Source organism: Sarcophilus harrisii, chromosome 2 (assembly GCF_902635505.1).
Source record: "Sarcophilus harrisii chromosome 2, mSarHar1.11, whole genome shotgun sequence".
Classification (NCBI taxonomy): Eukaryota; Metazoa; Chordata; class Mammalia; order Dasyuromorphia; family Dasyuridae; genus Sarcophilus; species Sarcophilus harrisii.
The window spans coordinates 224478326-224502559 of NC_045427.1; the positions used below are offsets into that span (position 1 = coordinate 224478326).

General features: G+C 34.1%; 1 protein-coding gene across 3 annotated transcripts in view; it reads left to right on the top strand.

Moving 5' to 3' along the window:
• CSE1L (chromosome segregation 1 like) overlaps nucleotides 1–15027 on the top strand; it is a 51159-nt gene extending 36132 nt beyond the window's left edge. For all 3 annotated transcript variants that reach the window (XM_031951583.1, XM_031951584.1, XM_031951585.1), the window contains exons 14-25: nucleotides 1669–1730; nucleotides 2275–2411; nucleotides 2868–2971; nucleotides 4798–4895; nucleotides 6567–6717; nucleotides 6861–7069; nucleotides 8364–8461; nucleotides 8566–8651; nucleotides 9973–10054; nucleotides 12222–12368; nucleotides 13092–13323; nucleotides 14569–15027. In XM_031951583.1, the coding sequence (XP_031807443.1) occupies nucleotides 1669–1730; nucleotides 2275–2411; nucleotides 2868–2971; nucleotides 4798–4895; nucleotides 6567–6717; nucleotides 6861–7069; nucleotides 8364–8461; nucleotides 8566–8651; nucleotides 9973–10054; nucleotides 12222–12368; nucleotides 13092–13323; nucleotides 14569–14658 (1496 nt within the window). In that variant the 3' untranslated portion in view covers nucleotides 14659–15027. The remainder of the gene's footprint in view (nucleotides 1–1668; nucleotides 1731–2274; nucleotides 2412–2867; nucleotides 2972–4797; nucleotides 4896–6566; nucleotides 6718–6860; nucleotides 7070–8363; nucleotides 8462–8565; nucleotides 8652–9972; nucleotides 10055–12221; nucleotides 12369–13091; nucleotides 13324–14568) is intronic.
• The last annotated feature ends 9207 nt before the right edge of the window (nucleotides 15028–24234 follow it).

Here is a 24234-nt window from a genome sequence, read left to right on the forward strand (position 1 = left end):
GTTAACTCTCTCCCAGACATTTTACTATGGGCTCTGTTTCTACAGATTATATCTGATTATGGAAAAGATATTAAAGATCAAAACCCCCTCAATTTTCATCAATCTGGAGGTCCCATAGAATTTAGTGAAATATCTATTTTTTACAGATTTTTGGGAAAATGACCTTTTTTTTTTTTTTTTTTTTTTTTTTGATATATTTCTTGCTTCAGAGTATGTTTATACTTAAAAAATGAAGACATACTTTTCAGATTATATATTGAAGATAAAATTGTCTGCCCTAATATGACATAATAACAGTAGCAGCAAGCATCTAAATAATACTTTAAAATTTGTGAAGGCTTTTACAAATGTTATTTGATTCCTTGCAACAACCTTGGCAAGTAGTGCTGTTATTATAATACCCATTTTACAGATGAAGAAACTAAGGCAGAGAGAAGTTAGGTCACTTCCCTAGGTTCATTTATTTACTATTGTGAGGCCAGATTTAAATTTAGGCCTTCTGTATCCTGGTTCAATACTTTATCTACTAGGCCACCTAACTACACAAACATCCACTATTGGTGTGGTATTTTTCCAGTAGGAATTTTAAAACTAGAAATATTTACTCTAACTTTGTATGTAGTTCTTTCAGTTAGTTATTTTGATGATATTGGAAAGCTGGGGATGGGTGTGTATTCTTGGATTTAGGGTTTAGCTGTGGGTTAGAGCTATGCCATGGCTATTTTCTATTAGATTTTTGAGCAACCCACACAAGAAATTTAGAGGATTTTTACAAATGTTGACTTTCCTTATTGCGTTTGGCCAGGCCAACTGAGGATCTCACCTCAAAGGCAGTACTTAGAATTAGTTCTCTTGTAACTTGATATATGCTTTCCCCAAAAAGCAAAATGCTCTGCCTAAATGTACAATATAAAACACAAGGCTTATGAGAAGACTGGGGTTCGGAGAATAATGCTCCAAAAAAAAATATCAGCAATGTATAAAAACAAGATAGGAACATAATAAAAATGATGGCACCATTTTATGCATGTTAAATATTTAAATACATCCCAATTCAAGTTCTGACCTGGATTGGTATAGTTAGAGACAAGTTGGTCAGGTCAGAGTTGTTCTAGGCTCCCTTCCCCACCCTTCCTATCTTCAAGTAGGTAAGGGGAACAGCAGATCAACCTTCTTCTGCCCACAGCTCCTACTGCATCAGAAGATATACAATAAATAAAGCACTTTACCTTGACAAAGACCTGAAGTATGCATATGGAAGTAGGTGTCAGAAGGATTTCATCTAGTGAGTTACTGTGAAGTCGTGTAGTTTTTGCATTCTTGATGTTTCTCTTAGAAGAAGTTGTGCATAAGCAAACCCTGAAATTCACATTATGTTTAAAATGTTCCCTAATATATTAATTGCTGTGGAACAAATTCATGTATTCAAAACAAGCATTATAGCAGAACTACATATATCTGATATAAAATCTTTTTGTAATTGTTCTTAATTAGCTATTAAGAGCTCTCAACTTTTCCTAAAGGATTGGAAAAGAAATTAAAGCATAAGTAAAACCAATTTTTACCCCCAGATGTCTTAAATTTTGGAATGATTTGCTTGTGGTTTACTTTTTAGTGATTCAGTGTTTATGACTTGAGTTACCATGGTGTTCTGTTGTTCTTTAATAGTGAATGAATTTCCTGTACTTAAAGCTGATGGTATCAAATATATCATGATTTTCAGGAATCAAGTAAGTTTTTTTTTCCCTTTTTTGATCATTATTTACCTCCTAAACTTCTTACTATTTTATATATCAGATTTCTTTTCCTTTTACTGGGTATTATCATCTCTTTTCCTTTAATGATAACTTTTACAAAACAAATTTTGCTAATGTTTGAAATCGGTTTTTCTTTCTCAAATTCTTTTTTTCCCTCAATTATTTGGAAAGCAATTTAAATTATTTTCAGAAATACAATGGTGACTCTTTTAACATTAACAGATCGTTTCCTCTTTGATTGATATTTTTCAACAAGCTCTAATCCCCGTAGAGTTCTCTCCCTCATTTCTCCCTTCCTTAGACTGCAAGTAATCCAACATGTTAACCATGTGCAGTTCTTCTAAACATTTCTAAATTTATCATGCTGCACAAGAAAAATCATAATGTTTTTAAACAGCTTTTAAACTTTAAGAATAAGCTTCCAAATGCAAGTAAAAGCCTGTTTTCTTTGATTTGTTGATTGTTGGATGAATATATTTTTAATTACGAATGAAAATCATGTTACTGAATTATTCAGGTACCTAAAGAGCAACTTTTGGCTTCCATTCCTCTTCTGATCAATCATCTTCAAGCTGAAAGTATTGTGGTTCACACATATGCAGCTCATGCTCTTGAAAGACTGTTTACCATGAAAGGATCAAACAATACCATACTGTAAGTTTTCTGACCACCAAGAATGACATAGTTTTGAGGGAAGCTTTGCTGAGTCTATTTAGTAAAGAGTGTGAATCATGCCTTCCTGAACCATTTCTTTCACTCCAATCATGCTTTTCATGTAGTAGTAAATAGAGGAAATGTAACTGCTGTCAGCATTCAGCTGTGGATCAAAGGAATGGATTAGAGCAAAACAGTGAGTGATGGGAAAAAAAAGTTATTTGTGGCTTTGGGGCTATTTGATTTGAATATGTAGGATCTCTACTACCTCTGCAAAAAAAAAAAAAAAGTTTGACTTTTGTTCTTCCCATCATAATTTTCTCAATAGTCAGTCTTCTGGTGTTAAATAGTATATTGGCTTGCAGGTTTGTAGAAATTAGATTGGGATTAAGTTTTTTGCTTTATGGTAATCCCCAATAAAATAGTTGTTAGTATTAATTGAAATTGTGCTTATAGTATTACAGCTGCAGAAATCGCACCCTTTGTAGAGATTCTGCTAACAAATCTTTTCAAAGCACTCACACTTCCTGGCTCTTCTGAAAATGAATATATAATGAAAGGTAAGCATTTCTCTAGGATACCTTGAGACCATAACCAATTATCTAATTTCAAATTCCACATAGTAGTTATACTCAGAATTGTGCCAAATTATGTATTTTTAAAATTGTATTTATATGCCAAAACTGTGTTAAAAATTTTTTTAAGTGTTTTAGGAATAGAATAGGAAAATAGCATTTTAATTACAAATTAAGATTATTGTAAGAAAAATAACAGTTTCAGAAATGGTGCACTTTTCCCAAGAAATAGCTAACTCCTTTTATTGCATAGTAGTTTCAGTGACTCTTATATCTTGGCAAAAATGGTTGTTGTCATTTTGTGATTGGTGGTAGTGTGCATTTATAGAGATGACAAACTGTTTACATAGCATTTGGTTTAAGTGGTGATATCAAACTTAAGTAGAGAAGAACCACTAATAATTTTTACATAAGATCCTCTGAAGCAGGATTTTTGTTGATTTAAATTTTAAACCGTCTTCTTATCTGTTTTTAGTTTATTAAATATTTCTCAATTACATTTTAATCGGTTCTGGCCAGTTTAGTAGTGTGGATTCTTTGACATTTCTGGCCCAAAGTGTAGGTCTGTGTGCCTTGTAGAGATTTCCTCTTTCCTTTTTTTCTCAGATTGTTTACATTTCTTTGGGCCCTCCATATCCTTTAGACTGTATTCCAACTTTGTAGTAGTAGAGGTGCATTTGAGGCCTTTTGAGGCTCTCTAATTTATATTTTCTCTGTCCTCTTGATCTCTCTTTTTTTTCATGTCAGTGTCTATGGTATGCTAAAAGAACCCAGAGGGACTGACTAGTTAAAACTATTTTGTAAGTGGTGAGGGCTTGGTTTGTAGGGAAAGAGGTTACATTTATCCCCTTGATATTCTCAGGTTTTACATTCACGGTTTCAGTTATTGAAGGTTTGTTATTAATAATAAAAATGATAATTTTTAGTGATTTCTTTTAGAAGATTACAGATTAGGTGCATATTTAAAGAAAACAAAAATTTCAGTAAATCATAAATGCATGAATATTGCTTATAATGAATTTGCTACCATGAGTATATGCATAAATTATCAAGTTAAATATTTGTTTAAAATTTCAGGGTGCCTAAAAACCTACTGGCTATGCACTCTTTTGGGGAAAGTGTCTTGTCTCTACCATCCAGTCTGTGTCATCTGATTTTCTCACAATGATCTTTGTATCTTGTACTTTTTGTAGAAGGAAATCCATGTAGCATTTGCTTCAGTTGCACAGGCAGCTGAGAAGACTCAGCTTAGTATATGATATTACTGATCTGTCTTACATTGAAACTGCAACTTTGGGTGCAGTGTGTTGTTTTACTTTTTTGTGTGTTAAATAAATGATTAGAACTATTAAAAATAAAAGTTTGGGGTGAGGTCTAGAATTATTAGTTGTTTTTCACATTCACAGGCATCTTACACCCTTAATTCCTGTGAATGTTGAGGGAAATTTTGTCATATGCTAAACAGATATTTTAAATTTTGTTAACATAGCTAATATTTATGACACACTTTAAGGTTTATAGAGATCTGTATTATAGATATTATTTGATATTCAGAACAACCCTGAGAGTTAGTTGCTATATTTTCCCATTTTTACAGATGAGGAAAAAGAGGCAGATAAATGAAATAACTTGCCCAGGGAAATATGGCTAATAAGTGTCAAGTCACATTTGAATTCAGCTCATCCTGCTTCAGGCCCAGTTAGCACTCTAGTGCCACGTTAGTAGTCCATTTCACAGTGGAATTGGACTTTTTTCCTTAACCTGTTACTGTTGTGTCCTGGAATTTTTGACTAAACCTGTTTCTTTTACAGCTATTATGAGAAGCTTTTCTCTCCTGCAAGAAGCCATAATTCCATATATCCCCACTCTCATCACACAACTTACACAGAAGCTGTTAGCTGTTAGTAAGGTAAGAACAGAAAATTCTGAAATATAAATCACAGTTTAGTTTTCTGCATACTCCTTTCTAATAAATTCGATGTTTAGGGGAGGTGTAGTTTGTTCATTCAGACTATCATTTTACTAAATGGCACTCTTAGCCAACAAGATTTCCAAAATTTGATGTTATTTTCTGGGAGTGACATTGGACTCTGGAAAAATTTGACTCCATGACAACAGACATAAACTTCCCAGGAATGATTAAAAAAAAAAATTTTTTTTTTTTTCATTCTAATCTAAGTGTTTGGCTTGAAGGAAAAAATGTCCTCAAATGTCTCTCAACACAAGACATTTTTAAGTAACAGAAACTTTATACAAGGAAAATCTAGTATGAAAAGGCATTATTACATAACTTAAGGTTAACATCTAATAGAAAAGGTAGTCTCTTGATATTTTTGTTGTACCTTTGGAAAGTCAGTTTGCTAAAATCATTGGGTCTGACTTTGATCATTCTTCTAAATAGTTTTTCCTAACTGGTAATTGAAATAATCAGGAAATTTCCTTTCCTTCTTTTAGTTTACACACTAGTCCTCTTGAATAGATCAGTCAGGGGTCCCTGGCTCTATCAGCTGAGGGAAGAGTTTCTGTGACTGATTTACAGAGAAGACAGCAACTCATGATTTCTGAGGATTTGATATCTAAAGTAAAACTGATAAGGATTTCTCTTTCAGATTACTCTAAAAGCTTCTGGCTAGGATAATATTTAAAATAAATTTCTTAGTATTTTTAAGGGGTGAAGAGAGGACTTCATTTACTTCCATTGAAATTTGCTTTTGCTAATATATTGATTTTGCAATAGAATAAAAAACTCATGAGAATTCTTAGTTTTAATAAATTTTAAGTTCATATATATAAAACTTAAGTTTTAAAACAGCTTTTTAGGATCTCTTGAGAAATAATACAAATAGGAAAGTACAGCAAAGTAGAAAGAGCCATGCCTATGTTCTGTAATTCTAATATCCTCATGCTTTCCTAAATCATCACACTCAGAGTTTGGTTCTGGGAGACACATTTTAAAGATGACCATGATGTGCTGGGGTGTATCCAGTGTAGGTGTGCTAGGATAGTTGTGGAGCCTGGTGGGTATACCACATGAGTTATCATTTGAAGATAGTAGGAATGTAGTACAACTTTGAGAGTTACCATGTAGAAGAGGGATTATACTTATTTTGTTTGGCTTTAAAGGGCAAAACTAGAAATGCTGTGGGAAAGTTGCAGGGAAGTGAATTTCATTTCACTATAAAGAATAACTTCCTAACAATTACCCTTCTTTTGGGTGGTGATAAATTCTCCTTTCCTAAATGTTTTCACTTGAAGGTTAGAAACCCAGTTGTTAGGGATTCTGTTGACAGAATTCACATAGATGCCTTTGGCACCTTTAACTCAGAGTGATTCTGAATTTTGGCTCTGTTGTGCTGTGTTGTTTCCCTTTAAACCTCAGATTTCTTGTCTGTAAAAATACTTATAATTATTGTTGACTCAAAGGGGCTTGTTAAGCTATGAAACAAACACCAAATGACTTGGGCCATTATTACAAAGTGAAGTAAAGGCATTTTATCCCAAAACTTTATCAGCAGTTTAAGATAGCTACTTAAATACTGACTATAAAATAGTTTGCATGGCTTTTTATTTTCTTTTTCAGAACCCAAGCAAACCTCACTTTAATCATTACATGTTTGAGGCAATATGTTTATCCATAAGGATAACTTGCAAAGCCAACCCTGCTGCTGTTGTAAACTTCGAAGAGGCTTTGTTTATGGTATTTACAGAAATTCTGCAGAACGATGTACAAGGTAAGCTAGTGGAAGGTCTTCTGTTGCTGAACAAGGGAGTAAGAATGATAGTTAAGAGTTGGAGCAGGCTTACAGGGTAAACATCATCTATATAATGTGGTTACATTGATTCTAAAGGGAATGTTTTTTCTTCCATTATATAGAATTTATTCCATATGTGTTTCAAGTGATGTCCTTGCTTCTGGAAACACACAAAAATGGCATTCCATCTTCCTATATGGCCTTGTTTCCTCACCTCCTCCAGCCAGTGCTGTGGGAAAGAGCAGGAAACATCCCTCCTTTGGTGAGGCTCCTCCAGGCATTTTTGGAAAAAGGTTCAAATACAATAGCAAGTGCTGCAGCAGATAAAATTGTAAGTTGGATTAATTTTGTCTCCTAATCATAATTTTCAAAGCTATAGCTTTATAAAGTATGTTTTTATTTTTTCTTAAGATGAATCAATAGATATTATTGTGGGATCTTGTTTCTTCCTAAAATTAGTTTAAGAATACTTGGGTTATCTGCTTCAAGGCTGTCAGAAAAATGCTTTGTACTATTTTAAACACTGTAGACACTTGAGTTATTTTTAAGTAGATTTTTAAAATTTGCATACTCTTAATACCTGAAAAGTTAGTATTATGAGATCTTCACTTTGCAAAATAGAATCTGTCATTTAAAATGCGTAGCTTCACTTGCAGTGAGAGGAGCCGAGTTTTGAATCCTGACTTTGCTAAGTAACTGACTGACTAACCTGGCAAGAATGACTTAATGTCTTTGAGGCTCAGGTTCATTCAAACTTCCCTTCAAACTCTATATCTATAATACCACAAGAAAATCATAAAAAAGAATACTGCAATTATTAAGGGGTTTAGAAGGTTCATAGCTTTTTTTTTTCTCTTTTGTCCATGATCTTTAGGTATAGAAGTGAAATGGTCCCATATAGTAACATGTAGTGGAAAGAATACCATACATGGAGCCAGGAAAATATAGGTTAGAGGAATTTACTAGCGGTCTGATCATGGGCAAATCACTTAAAACTCTCTGTTTCCACATTAGTGAAATGGAGAGAAAAGTACTTATTCTATCTTCAGAGTTTATTGTAAATTTAATAAATACTTTGTTAATTGTAAGACAGTAGGAAGAATTAATAAGAGGGGAAAAAAAAACATCAGAAAAGTCTGAATTTAATTGAATTTCTCCGTGGAATTATCCATTTTACAAAGCCACACTGATACGCCAAGGATGGACCTTCTCAAATAGATTGGAGGCCATGTGACAAAGAATTGCTTATTGAGAGAGGCTGAACACCTCTTAGTTTGAGCCTGTGTTCTAGCAATTAGCACAGAGATGGAATCATTGAAGACAGAATTATTCTGGTCTTTGAAGGGGTTGTAGCCTCATGATGGGACAGTGTGGCAGATTCCAATTTATCTTTTTAAAATGGTGTCAGAAGCAGTTAATTCATGTTCATTATAGTATTTTCACTGTATTTGAAAGATAGAATTTAAATAAATCAATTCTAATTCAATAAAATTGCTGGGAGTGATTTTCTTGGATCATCTTCTTAACATCTTCATGAAGTGTTTAACTGGTAGATTCAGAAAAAAGAAGTGCTTTTTTGGTTTGTTTATTCTTGAGTTTTAATTATGACATTTTTTCCCTTACAGCCTGGATTACTAGGTGTTTTCCAAAAACTTATTGCTTCTAAAGCAAATGATCACCAAGGTTTCTTTCTCCTCAACAGTATTATTGAGCACATGCCTCCGTGAGTATGAATACAGTTGTTTGTGTTTGATCACTTCTTCATTCAATGTTAAGAAAGATAATAATGCTATTTCAGTAATCTCATACTTTCATTCTATTCCCTAGGGAATCAGTTGACCAGTACAGAAAGCAAATCTTCATTCTACTGTTCCAAAGACTTCAGAATTCCAAAACCACCAAGTTTATCAAGAGTAAGTATTTTAGTGATAATACAGTTTTTTTTTTTTTTAAGGTTGAAAAATAACTAGAAATTTTGATCATAAGTAATCTTATTTGCTGAACCACATGCCCATAGAAATATATAAAGAAAATAAAAAGAAGATTGAATTAAAAACTGTTTCTGTTACATACATTTTGCTTTTTAAAACATTTTTATTCAACACTGCATTCTCCATACTGCCAGAGTTGTCTCCATCTGAGCATCTTTCTGATTTCTTCTGTGGATTTTTCATGTCATTGATGGCCTTTTCTTAATTTTCCTTTTGTCTCATCAGGATCACTATTCAACTTCTTCCTTATAATAAAAGCACTTTTGTATAACAAATAAATATTAAAGCAAAACATATAATTATTCGCCATGTTTCCAAAGTTTATTGTTCTGAACCTATGGTAGTTTGAAAGCTGATTTTTTTTTTTTTTTTTTGATAGTTATTTAGAATAGATTTTCCCATAGAAATAGTATTAAGCCCAATGCTTAGGTTACCCTTGCCAGCCTCAGATCCTTTTTGTAATGCAACAGGCCTGAAATAGTAATCCTATTTGGTCACTGTTGGTAACCTTTTTTTTTTTTTTTTTTTTTTTTCATTGGACACTTAGATTTGTGTGACCATGATGATGGCTCAGCTCAGGACAGCTATTTGGTAGTGGAAGATGCATTATAGGCAGAAGCCCTAGATTGAGAACCCTGTCCTTCCCTGTTATCTAGGGGGCATCAGCATTCTGGGTCATAGTTTCCTCAATTTATAAAATAAGGGAGTCATATTAGTTAATATCATATGGTATCTTCTACCTATAAATTCTTTGAAAATCCTAAGGGATGAGTTGGAAACACCGAGGGCTAATATATGTAATCAGTTTAAGATTGTGATTGAAAAGAGATGACGACCTCACTTCCTAGAAATTCTAATAAAGAGACAAAGGACTCTAAGGGACGAGAACTATTTATAGGTATTAGGGTATAGGTATGAGTCTTCCATGATTAAAGGAAACTCGTTCTGGGTTCATTTGCATGATATATAAAATAAAGGTGTTTGACTAAATGGGCTTTATGATCTTGTGAATCTCCCAAGTCAAATTTGGAAATTGATCATTACTCATATGTGCTGGATTTAGAATTTGGGATAACCACCAGAAATTTGCAGCATGAAATTTCATTATTAAGTGACCAGTTAGTGCTATTAATACTTTAGTTTCAGGTGACTTTTGTGTATTTCTATATTCTATTCTACATTTCTTTCTCCCTCATTATGAATAAATCTGAAATTATTATCATTAAACATTTTTTCTCAACAGGTTTCTTAGTCTTTATTAATTTATACTGCATAAAATATGGGGCACTAGCACTTCAAGAAATCTTTGACAGCATACAGCCAAAGTAAGTATAATTGTAATGTGTTTACGTGACATTCAGTGTATTTTAAATTTTATCTTCAAAAGTTTCTAACCACTCTGTTTAGTTTTTTGCTTTTATAAATCTTTTTTTAATACCAAAAAAAGAGATAATGTGTGATTTGTTAGCCCTCAAACCAATCTTCCAGATGTGACCATTGTTTACCACCTTCCACCAAGAATCAGTAACGAAAAAACAACAGAAATTAAGACTTTGAAAGGTCAGTTAATCCACACTCTGTTCCACTCTAATGGTCATTGCCTCAATTCACCATGATTGGTCTTGAGAACATGCAGTGCCACATCATCATCCTTTTTGATCTGTGTAACATTTGACTCTTGTAATTCACTTTAATTAAGTACTCACACCATTCTGGGGACTGTGCTAAGAATTAGGATCCAATAGAAGTTAAAAACAATCCTAGTGTCTCTGCTGAGTCAGTCATGCTTTAACCAGCTGCCTTTGGTCATCTTGAATTGGATGCCTTGTAGGGTGTCTCAAATTCAACATGTCTGAAACAGAATTTGATATCTTCGCCCTTAAAATCTTCCTCTCTTAACAGCTATATGATTGTCTAGGATGTCACCTTTCAACCTGGGTTAGCTACTTCTCATTCATTCATCCACATTTCCAATAAGCCTCCAAGTCTATTTTTTTTCCACAGTCTAATCATTTGTATCCCTTCTCTCTTCTCACACAGCCAACACTGTAGATCAGCCTCAAATAACAGTAACCTCCTGATTGGTCTCTTTGCCAAGTTTCTTCCTACTCCAGATCATCTTCTCTTCAGCTGAGAAAATATTTTCTTTAAAGTGTGACTCTCCCCTATCCCTAGATTGCTTCCTCAGTCTTGCCTCTTGTTTTCACTAGATTCCTTCAAGACTCACCTCAGATCCTATCTTCTGCATGAAACCTTTCCCAGTTCTATCGCTGCTGAGGCATCCCTCTCTGGATTATCATCTATTGTCTATATTGCTTGTATGGGACCCTAGCTAATTAACATGTTAGCTTTCTAAGTAGAATTTGAATTTCAAAGGATACGGATTGTATCCTGAGTGACTTTACAAGTTTTCTTTATGTCATTCGTTGATGACATTAAAATGAAATAATTGTATTTGTAATCATTTGTATCCTTATTACATAATTCCTAGAATGTAGTAAGCACTTAATAAATGCTTGTTGATTGACTGCCTGCCATAAGGCTTGTGTTTTACTTTTTTCTGATATCCATATGCTTAATCTCCTAGCACTAGCTCTCATGATAATAAATACTATTCTTCTTAAAGCTTTTTACTCTCATAAAGGAAGATGAAGAATGGAAGAGAGGAGAATATTTGCACAAACCCTCACAACAAGTACTCATGTTAAGCCCTTAAGGTTATTCGTGGTAGGCTTTGTGCTTAAACATCTATCCTCTTTCCCACTCCATTCTAACTTGTTTTTGGATTTTAGCTTCTTATATCTCTTAGCTACAACTATGATTCTTATCATTTTTGTCCATCTGCTTTTTCTGTTTGGCATGAGTTTTCATATAACTTCAGTTCAGTGCTATCACCCCATCTATGTAAGAGTTAGCAGGAAAGTAGGAGACTAGTCTTTGAAGTTTCCCTTAAACTGGCAGATGACATTGTGTAGGACTTTTGTATCCTAGGCTCAGCAGTTTGAAATCTTGACTGCCATGATTTGATTTCCACAATGTTCTTGGAAGTGTTTTATAAGAAAGATGAGCCCCATGAGAAATTATCCTGTTGCCCCTTGATCATTTCATTTCACTGAGATGTTCAAAAAACCCTTTAAGTTTCATCTCCATTTAGATTCCTCAGCATTTCCAATGATGAACATTAAATAATAGTTGGACTGCGATGAAAAATGATATTAATACTTTTTCAAGAAGGCCTGATTGATACTTATCATTATTTTATTTTCAAATACTGGTATTGACTGGCCAAAGATGACCTTTTGGTCTTTTACTTATGGCTCAAATCCCAGGAGGTAAAAATCTGTTTTTCTTGCTGGTAGAAAGAATAATCTTTGGACTTGTTTCTCCTACTTTCAACATTTACAGAAAAATTGTGCCTGAACCTTTTGCTTTATTTTTTTTTCATCATGTTTCCTTTAAATACTTATGAAGAATGAATCTTTATTTTAACAGAATGTTTGGAATGGTTTTGGAGAAAATTATTATTCCTGAAATACAGAAAGTTTCTGGACAAGTAGAAAAGAAGATCTGTGCTGTTGGCATAACTAAACTATTAACAGAATGTCCTCCAATGATGGATACTGAGTATACAAAGCTTTGGTAAGTACAGAGGTCTTAATGTATTGTCATTTTTATCTTTACTCATTTTTATGATCCTAAAATTACTTAGCTAAAAGTTTTGGAAAGAAGTCCAAATTATAGGAGACATGATTTCTATATTCTTGCTCTGCCACTAATTTGCCCTGTGATCATGTGAAAATCATTTTTATCAGGATCTTAGTTTTCTCTTCTGTAAGTAAAATGGTGTAAAATTAAGTGATAAAAATTCATTAATCATTTCTGAATTGCCTACAATGCACTGTTCTACTTCAACACTGCAGAGATAATACAGTCATGTTCAGTTGCATTCAATTGTTTGTAATCCCAATTGGAATTTTCTTGGCAAAGATACTGGAGTGATTTTGCTATTTCTTTTCCTAGGTTATTTTACAGAAGAGAAACCTAAGGCAAACAGGATTAAATTAAATGAATTGTCCAGGGTTGCACAACTAATAAGTATCAGGTCTGATTTGATTTCTGAAAAATGAGACTGATTCCAATACCTTTGCTCTAAGCACCAAATCACCTAGCTGTCCATATACAACTATGCACATCAATAAAATATAATCCCTTCCTACATGGAACTTCCCTAAGAGTATGTTTTATGTCCTTTCCAAATATCAAAGGCATATTTAAGTTAATTTGTATTTTCTAATTTTTTGTTTAGGTCTGCCTTTCATTTGGTAATCCTTTTTTTTTGCTTTTTTCCAATTTTTCCCTCAGGACACCTTTATTGCAGTCTCTGATTGGCCTTTTTGAATTACCTGAAGATGACACAATCCCTGATGAAGAACATTTTATTGATATTGAAGACACACCAGGATACCAGACTGCTTTCTCCCAGCTTGCTTTTGCTGGCAAAAAAGAGCATGATCCTGTAGGTCAATTGGTGAATAATCCTAAAATCCATCTGGCACAATCTCTTCATAAATTGTCTACTGCATGTCCAGGAAGGGTAGGTATCACCTGTTTTGTGAAAATAGAAAACTATAGATGAAGGGGACTTTTTAGTGGCTGATAGAGAAATTCATTTGGTTTCCTGTTTTATTGGTCATCACAATGTCAAATTGAAAATTTATTTTCTGAAATCCAAAATAATCTTGGTTGCCTATTTATACTGAATTTCACCAAATTTGTTTTTGTTTATTAAGAAGGGGAAAGAGCCTTTTCCTCCATTATATCTGATTGAGCATGTAATTTTGAATGATTTTATAAAGGAGATATTTTGGAAAAGAGTGCTAGGGATAAACTCCTGAATTATTTCTGAGTGTGGAGATGAGTGGTGGTGTATATACTCCTGACCAAATTGAAGTTGTTAATTTGGAGGAAAACTTTAAATATTCTGAAAAATAAACTTTTCTGTTAATACTCAACAATACTCAGCATTAAATTTATGGAAAAGGGAGAAAGAAATGCCTTCACTTTCACTATAATTCCATTTCATTGATCTTTAGTTACAGTTTCCCTAAACTGACAATTGATTTTTTTTGCTTTATTCCCTAACAATCACATGTATGATAGGAGAAATGGGTATTAGGTGAGTGTTTAAGGGTTTAAATAGAAGTAGCAAATCTCTCCTCCCATTAAACTTTCTCTCAGGTAGATAAGGGAGGTAGTATAGAAAGAAATGGTTCCATATCTCAACTTAATTCTTCAATAAAGTGTAGTTTCCTCTCATAACATTCTGTGATTCATTAATAAATAAGTTAATTTGTAATAATCTCAATTTTTTTCATGACTGAATTTATTAATTCACATAGCATGTTGCTATTCTCCAGGATATGTTGTTGGACATGTAAAGCAAAGTTAGGGCTGTCAGATCTCTAGTAATATATACTTGGATTACCTCAAGATTCTAGTATATGCATATCCCACAGAACACAACATGGGGCAAATATTACTGGGGACAGCTAGTATGATTTGAATAATGTTTATGTAGAAGCAGAAGACAGTGTGGTTGATGATAAGCAGAACCTTCCTATCAGAGGAATTGATACATAACCTTCAGGAGAATTTAGGTTATTCAGTTACTTACTAATCTGCTGACCTCTCATGTTATAATTCTTTTGGTAGCCAAAAGTGTGAGTTTACAACGGTTTCTTGATGTTATTCATTAATGTTATTATATAATGAAATAATATTGTGGTGTTAGAGTCTTGTAGCCTACAATGAAATTCTCCTGCATTTCTTGTTTTTAAAGGTTCCTTCAATGGTGAGCACTAGTCTGAATGCAGAAGCATTACAGTATCTCCAGGGATATCTCCAAGCAGCAAGTGTAACACTGCTTTGAACTTCATTTATTTGATGGGCAACAATTCAATAGTGGTTTCCTATGAAAGGATATTGACTTGTAAAACAGAGCTTCGATAAACCGATGCAAGCTTCTCCTTTTGGAAATTATCACAGAATCCATCTTGTAAAAGATATTAAATGTTACTTAAAGCAGAATTTGAGCAAATTAGGTGGTTTATGTGATCATAGGTAATTGAAGTGGGTGACTTAACCATTCCCAGTTTGCAGCTTTCAAAGGGAATACTCGTAGCAGTTCATTATTTGGGATTGATTTTGAGATCCACATTTACTGTGTTTGGATAACCTTTTAACTTTTTTGGAGAGCCCTGCTTGTAGAGACTGTCACTAAATGCCTTTTCATTTTTGATGCTTTTGTCATTTTGTATTTTCTTTCTCTGTGTCTTTCCTCTAGCTTTTCTTTTATTTAAAATGTAGATACAGAATTGCTTGTGTAAATTGCCAAGCAGTGCAAAAGTGAATCGTTTTAATTGTGTAGTCAGCAATAAAGAAAACTCTAAACTCTTTATTACAGAATAGCTGGAGGATAGATTTACCATTGATGGTCTTTGGGTGTTTTATAACAGTAGTCCTTTGGGGAAAAAGTCACTTTGAGGCAATCATCATCAGGTCACTTACTATTTTACCACCCCTCCATGTCTAAAGGAAGAGAGTTAACATTCTAAAAAATTGTGAAAAACAGTGGAGTTATTTCAAGCAGTTCTTGTACCTTTGCCACAATAACACTAAAGAGGATATGTACTTTGGGCTCAGTTTCCTTGTTTGAAAATTGGGGCTAATACTTATAGCTGTAACTCAACCTCACAAATATACTGAGAATTTCTCCATGTGTGTTAAAATACTTTTGACTTTTTCAGTGCCCTATGTGTAGATACTAGGTGTTTTTTTCCCTTTGTATTCATTTTTAAGAATTGAAGTTGTGGGATTGTGGTGTTTTTCTGCCGTGTGTGATCAGTGGCAAAACTTGATTTTTAAGAAGTTAGCTTTTATCCTAATAGAATTTTCTGGAGTTAATATAGTAGAGGGTAATTTCTTCCCCTCCTTTCTGTCCCCACTTTGGCAGCTGCTCTTTATATCTCCAGTTTGGCTCAGGCTTTTTATGGGCATGCCCAGAAAGGAACAGTTTCATTTTAATAAGAGATGATAATATTGACAGCAATGTTTAAAGAGAGCAAAAGTCACATCTCTCTGAGCTTGATCATAAAAGTGTCCTGTGGCTTCCATAAAGAGGACAAAACTTAAAAAGAGTTTCAACACTTGCCCTATGGTCCTTTTGACTGAATTGTGTTTGGAATATACTTTATGCAAAAAAATTATATATATTTGGGATCCTATCAGTTAAACTTAACCATTCTGATTTTTAGTGAAAATTATTCAAGGATATGCTTTCATCTTCCTAAAACCTCAGACACCTGACTTGTAAATGCTAATTGTTTTCATAGTTTGGGATGAGACATTTAAAGCAGCCTTAAGTGTGTTTGCACCAGATCTAATCAGAATGCTTCTGGCTTTGTCACCTTCCATTGATTAAACAAATAGACATCTGAGCACTGATCTCATCATTCTAATATGTCTGGCAAAAGCTGTACTATTTTGAGATCCCGTATTATCAGTCTCTTTTGTTGCATCATTCTGTGTAAAGGAAAACAGAACCAGGTTAAAAAAAATTTTTTTTTTCTGGTGATACCTTGTTTAAGTAGAATACAAAAACCAAACAGAATTTACCTGGCAACATGATGTTAAAATTAAGCATGAAATTCAAAGTGAAAAGTTTGGGGCTATAGTCTTGATTCTATCACTGACATGCATTGCAATCAGGGTTGCTTTAATATTTTGGAGTCTTAACTTTCCTCTGAATTGGATTAAAGTCTAAGGTCTCTGACAACTTCGAGAATCTATGATTATAAGTCAGCACTTAGGACTCATTTTAAAAATAAGATTTTAAGTTTTGGTCGAGCAACATATTTTTTTCTTGACGTTGTAGAGAAAAAATTCAGAGCATTTGCTTGCTTAGTATGGAAAGCAGAAATAGGTAGTGATTGTTACACAACAATTAAAAAAAAAAATCCCTAAATTCTGTATAGTCAGCTATTAAGTAAACAGATTATTGCACAGCATGCATATTAACATCTTCTAAACTCTCAACATATAAAATTTTGAATTTTTTTCTTTCAAATTTTTGTTTATTTCATATAAAGGGTGGGCATTTTAAAAAATTAATTTTTTAGATAGAATGGTTACTAAGATAAGCAAATTAATTTAATGTGTGTGTGTGTGTGTTTGTTTTAAACCATAGTAGTTGAAAGGGATGAAGGAAGTGTTTGGGTGTTTGTGAGGGAATGGCATAGAGAATTTCTTCTACCAGTATAAATTATTCAGCAGTTATAATCTTAGAGCATTTCCTTGGGCATTGAATGGGTTACACAGTGAAGATAGATCTGATTCTAAGATCAACCTCTGCATTCTGTCAGGTTCCCTCTAATAGAGTGAGTCACAAAAAATTTTTTCAAGTATACATGTTATTTAAAAAACAACAACACATTAATATAAAAAACCTAGACAACTTCAAAATGATTTTGAAAGAAATTAACTTCATACTTTACAGGCTATTCCTAAGATCCATGTGTTTGCTGTCAATATTGGTTGTATCATAAAAATATATTTAAGTTCTCTAGGGAAACATAAATTTGGTATCTGATATCACCAATACTCACCAGGCTTCTCTTTTGACTATTTCTTGGATTTACTAAATGTCTTTAACCACATGTAAGTTTTGTGTATTTGCACTTAATTTAGTGTAACTTTTCCTCAGGCATTTTTTTTTTGCTTCCAAACCACTACTTAGTCTCATTATTGGTTTATATGCAACAAAGTTTCTGTAAAGCCAACTCTTCACTTTAGAAATAAATATGAGAGGGCAGCTAGGTGGGTGCAGTGGAGAGAGCATCAGCCCTGAAGGCAGGAGGACCCGAGTCCAAATATGGTCTCAGACACATAACACTTCCTAGCTGTGTGACCTGAGCAAGTCACTTAACTAACTCCAGTTATCTCAGGAAAGAAAAAAGATTTGAATTTCTAAATTTATTAACTATAGAGACCAGCCAAAACAAGTCTAAGTGCCATTGGACAGTAATTAATGTGTCTTTAGATCAAGAGGCAAAGATACCATCAGCTTTTTAAAGTCAGCCTGAAACATTACTTTCTATTTAGTATGGCCCAGCTTAACACACCACAGATTATTATAACACATGTCATCATAATATCTTGTAACCAGTGAACTGGATGAAACTGGGCTGGATCACATTTGGGGAATCCACCATTTTCAAAGATGCTTAATAATTGCATATTGTGACTACAGGTGACCTGAAGAGGATTTGTTAAGCTTATACATAGCCAAATTATGACGTGTACCAGGAAAGGCAATGCACTGATCATGTGGCAAGAGTGAAAGGAAACAACTTCAGAGCTCAGATGTTTGACTGGCATGCACGAAACATTTTAGAAGCTAGAGTTAAAATTTCATTGTATTAATTCTTTTTAAGAAAAGAACTGCATAAAATAAGGCATAGAATGCTTGTGAAGATGGCAGATTCCATATGGATGAGATCACAGCTTCAGTTAATAAATAATAGCACTAAATAAATAACACTATAAAATAGTGTTATAATTTATTTCCTTTTTTCTTGATCAGTTATATTTATCCACTTTCACTGTAGCAGCAAATTACAAAGAATCTATATGATACCTGAATGAAGGAAAACATAAGACACTTTGTTGTTTCTTAAAACAGTGACATGGACATCTTCTGAAGAAGCCTTAAAAAAGAACCAGGCAAGAGAACATAATTTAAGGGCTTGACAAGTATTTGTCAGACCATGTTTGTTAGAACAAGAGCATAAATGAAGATGTTAGCATTTTAATCCTTGAGACGATGTCTTTATAGGAGAAACAGCCAGCTGACTCCTGATGCCCTTCTAATTGCCCAGAGATACCACTATAGTCTTCATCTTCACTAGAGGCAAGCAGAGAATTATACAAGGAATCTTTCATTTTAGTGGGGAAATTAAGTGCATTTTGTAATTCTTATACCACGTTAGAACAAGTGTATTTTCTGTAAGACCTAGCTGTACTTATATATATATATATACTCTTTGAATTTTTCATATATACCTTTGTACTGTTAAAGTAAGGAGATTACCCAAGACAATGGAAAATTTAAAATTGTAGCTATGATTTTGACAAATTAATAAGTTGCATTTACTAGACTTTGAACTTACATCAGGAAAAGCACTAACATGAATGTCAAACCAGTTTTAGAAATCCGTTTTCAGTCATTTCAGTCATCTGATTCTTTGTGACCCCATTTGTTTTTTTTACCAGAGATACTATAGTGCAATATGCTTCCCCAGTTCATCTTATACTTGAGAAAACTGAGGATGCAAACTCAGTCCCACAGCTAATAAATGCCTGAGGCCAGATTTGAACTCAGGGAGGTGTGAGTTTTCCTGATTTAAGTCCTGCATTCTTGTTGCTCCTTATTCAATAGTTATCGATGGGCTACCGAGGTGACACAGTGGATACAACACTGGTCCTGGAGCCAGGAAGAACCGAATTCCAATTTGACCTCAAGACACTTCATACATGTAATAACCCCGATTGCCTCACCAGAAGGAAAAAAAAGTTAATGGTATCCCCAGATTCCCAAAATACATTACACCTCGATATTCCCTTGAACGCTAAAAATTTTCACTTTAAAGAAGTGTTATTTAGGATATATATGAAGAGCAGCTCTCTTTGCATCATTTTTTAATCATCTATCAAATCATCTATGATAGAGCCATCTAAGGGAAAAACATTACTTAGTTAAGTCACTCTGCAGATGACTTTTGAAACTAAATGTCGTCCTATTGCATACATCCCAGCTGACATTAACTAGCACCCTTTTGTTTTACCCTGACTGGATGGAAGCTATATATATGTGGGTAAAACCAAGGTATGTCAACACCGAATAAATGGTAAGACTATTTCAAAAATACTTTTCAAATTTTAAATAACAATATTTTGGGTACAGAAATTCTAGTCTTTTTAAGACTGTTTTGCACTACTAATAACAATGCACATGATCAAAAAACTGGTGTGTGGTAGCTTAGGAGAGGAGTTTTCACTTTATTCAGTAAATACAGCATACCTCCTTTGTGGTAGGTATTGAGAAGAAAGCACAAATAAGAAACAATCCCTCAGTTGAGACTATGACATTTTGATTTACTTTCTCCATTGTCTTATTTGATTGTGAACTTGTGAAACACGAATGAGATTTTACAAATCTCAGAGATCATATTTTTTCCTACAGGCACAAAGCTAAGAGGAATCCATATCTTCTGTCTCCTAGAATGTAGCTCATATATGTAGAACAATTTGTTACCTTTGTCTGAGTTTTTGTGTGACCCTGGCTACATAAATGTTTATGAAAGAGATACACAAACCAAACATTTACTGATGATAAACTGTAATTTTACAATCCTCGTTTTCAATGCACTTTCCCATATGGGGTTGTGATCTACAGTTTAAGTGTGATCTAGACCAATTGAATTAAACTCAAAAAGCAACACATTATAATGTGAATATTTAAAGCTTTTCCAGTTTTTATGCTTAATTGTGCTAGCCAGAGATGAATGCAGAATAGTAACAATGATAGTAAGGGCTTGGATTTTTATGATCCTTGAAGGCTCCTTCAAGCAATATGGACTATTCAGAGGGATGGCCCTAAGTTCTAGTATATCATAGTATGAGCAACTGAATAAAAATGGTACAGTTCTAAAGATTTATTACCATTGTTGGTAAATTTAAAGTCACAAATTCCCTTTTTACACATGTGGCAATTTCAAGTGCCCTGAAGATGTGCAGCCTGAAAAGATTTAAGTGGAGACACAATAACTATCATTACATATAAAGTTTGATATGAAAGTTTTCTGACTAGTTCTTAACTGATAGCTGAAAGATGATTGTTCAGTCTGCTTAAAAATCTCTAGTGAAGGGAAATCCATCTCACTTTGCGTTATCTCTAGTTTGTAGGGTTTTTTTTTTTCCCAAAAGCAATCATAAACTTGTTTCTTCAACTTTTATTCACTAGTTTCCTGCCTTTTAAAATGTTTTCCTATATCATTATAAGTTTTCTAGCCTCTATGAGGAGTTAAGGACTGTGGTGGATAGAGCAACAGCCCTAAACTCATCTCTCGAGTTCAAATCTGGCATAAGACACCTGGGCAAATCATTTAACCCTGGTTGCCTCAGTTTCTCGTGGAGCCAAAGAAAATGGCAAACCATTCTCATATCTTTGCCAAGAAAACTCCAAAACTGGTTCAAAGAGACAGGCATGACTAATAAAACAACAAAATCATCTTAGGTTCCTTCAACTACTCTTCATTTTGCAGGCTTTTCTTTTGTTTTTGCTGAGACAATTGGGGTTGTGACTTGCCAAGGCTCACACAATCAGGAAGTGTTAAGTATCTGAGGCCACATTTGAACTTGGGTCCTCCTGACTTTAGGGCTGGTGCTCTATCCACTGTGCCACCTAGCTGCCCCTTATTTTGCAGAATCTGGAAGTCCTGAATGATCCTGGTTATTCTGCTCTGGAGATTCTCCAGCTTACCTAAATCCTTTCTAAAGTGTGGTACTCCAAATTCCCAATTCTGACCAAGACAGACCACACCTAACCTATCCTATCCCTATTCCTGAATACTATGCCTCAATAATTTCTAAAATGGACATATCTTTTCTGGCTGCTATTTCAGTTCCTGCTTTCCCATTTGTGAGCTTGTTTACCACTGACCTTTTTCATTTTTTCAGTTAAACTGCTTCTTAACCCCACCTCCATCTTGTATTTTAAACATCAGTCTCCATTAATTTTTACCATATTCAGTTTAGTGCTAAGATCTTTTTGAATCTTGTCATACAAAGTGTTAGCCCTCTTTACCAGCTTTGTGCGCCCTGGAATGTTGATGAGCATGCCAACTCTGCCCTGATAAAAGGCACTGATAAGATTGTAATAGCATAGATTCCTGAGGATTTTTTAATCAGAGATTATGGAGATCATTCACTGGATGCATCAGACTACTTCCTAATCCATCTGTACTTTAAAGCCACATATTTCTCTTGTTGCAAAAATAAAGTTGTCAAGAGCTTCACTAGAATTTAGACAAGCTATATGATGTTGCTGGTACCTCTGTAGGCTAAGTTTGGGATTCCAGCATTCTCTCTTCAATAATTTTAATGTCCAATGTAAAAAAAAAATTCTGTCATAAGCTTGTGTCTTTCAAGTTCTAAAGACATCTAATTCTACTATGTACTATTATAAATTCTAAGAATGTCCTTGCTAGGGTTGCTTTAGATGACTTCCAGCTTCAAAAATAACCCGCCTTGGAAGAATCCTAATGTTTTCACTTTGTCCTCAAGTGGCAGTCCCTCTCACCACCTTTGCCCTTGACCCTTATAGCTGCCCTTCTCTTGACCTTCTGTTGTTTCTTGAGATGACCAGAAGCACTCAGCATTTCAGGTAGGAGATGCCCTGAGTTTATACACCTGTAACAGAGATAATATATCATAATTTGACTAATGATATGTGACAGCAGAGTTTTCAGAGTTCTCAAATGCAGATTCTGTAGTATTCAGAATATTATTACTAACCTTCAAATATCACCATAGCCCTTCATATTTACAAAGAGATGGCAGAGACAAAATGCTCAATGTAGTTTATGTTTAGGGACAGTCTGAGACTTATGCCACGTATTTAAATATTTCTTAATTAGGAATTTAAAGAGAACCAAATTGTGTAGGGAAAAAAAAAAGTTTTATATATGTATGTATATACATATATACACACACACACATTCAATAAAAATAAAAGACAAAAAGCTAGAGATATAGTTCCGTCTCCCATCCCCAATTTAAAAAAAAATGAGTGCAGTGAAAAAAAAAAAAAAAAAGAACCAGAATAGGGGTCAGCAGATTGGGATTCAAGTCCCAGCTTTGTTTTATTGTGTGATCTTGAACAAGTTAATTCCCTGCATTGAGCTTCTAGTCTCATCTGTAAAATGGGAATAATACCTACACTACCCACATTTGGTGATGATTGCACTTTGTAAACAAAAATACTAAACTAATGTGAGCTATTTTTATGTGTTAAATAAAATATACAAAACCTGCTTTCTACCCCTCCTTGAAACTTGACCTTTCTGTCACAGCAATCAGCCAGAGTTAAAAGTCAGTTGTAAAAATCTGTTTCAGCTTGGAAAAATGCCATGCTAAATGTTTTACAAAATTCTGGTTATGTCAAAAAAAATGTTTTTAATAAAATCCTTCAACCATACACTTTGCATATAATGCTCAAAATCAATTTAATACAGTTTCAAAAACATTTAGTAGATTGCAATGGTTTCTGCAATTAAGTATCAAAATAAGTGTTTAAATAGCCAAGAAAAATAGAGAAAAGATGCTCATTGGCTTATCCTAGGCATCATCTAATGATAGATGTAAAAAGAGCTGCTAGAGTCAGTCCTGGTTGAGTGAAGCAAGAGTACTGACATCCTGTCAAAATCTGGGGACGTCAACATGTATTCTCACTAAGGATCTGTGAGCACAGAATGACTTGGAGTTTCATATCTGCATTATAATGCAGATATTTTAAATGGTCCATCATTTCCTTGGGGTAAGCAAGTGCTTACCTGAGACAGGTAAGAGACTCTGTCACATAATTACTGCACCCATGTTTTATCAACAATCTGTCAGTAGAGGATATAAACCAAGTTATTGGGTTAATATTTATTCACTTTTAATCCTTTGTAAGTGAAAAATATTAACAAGATCCTCCTTACTTTGTGTTTAAGACACATCTAACATCTTGAACAATAATCAAATGATGAGCTACCTTCTACCTACTTCATAATTGACATATACAAATGTAAAAATCACACCTTATAGCGTCAGTGGTGAAATGAATTCTCCAGACATCAAGCTTTCAATGTAGTTCTGTACCTCTGAAAGTAAGATTGTGACTTACGGTAGAAAACATGGCACTTATCACAGCTCCTCAGTGGCTCAATTTGTTCTTTCAAGTTAAAATAACCCATATTTGATTGTGAAATTGCAAATCTTCAGCAATGTTTCCAAATCATATTCACAGATAACAGCAACTATGGTGTCCAGAACAAATTCAGTAAAGGGGAGGATATGAATGGGGCTGCCCTACTTTGGTGCCAGTAAGGCACAGACAGCTTGTTCTCCTCCCCCGAGAATCTGGTCTGTGATACACCTGAGGCCTCCCAAACCACAGAAGGATGCATGGAAGGGAAAGTAAGTCTGCCAGTGTCAGTCTGGCCTCAAGGGAAGGGAACTAATACAACTTTCAGAAGAGCCTAGGGAGAAAGTAGTCCTGAGATTATGCTGCCCTACTTACAACTGCACATCCATTAACATCAGAGTCCAAAGACCCATGAGGTTTATGATCCAGAAACAAGTTTTTGTATTCCATTTCTTTAGTCACTGCTCGAGATTACCAGGA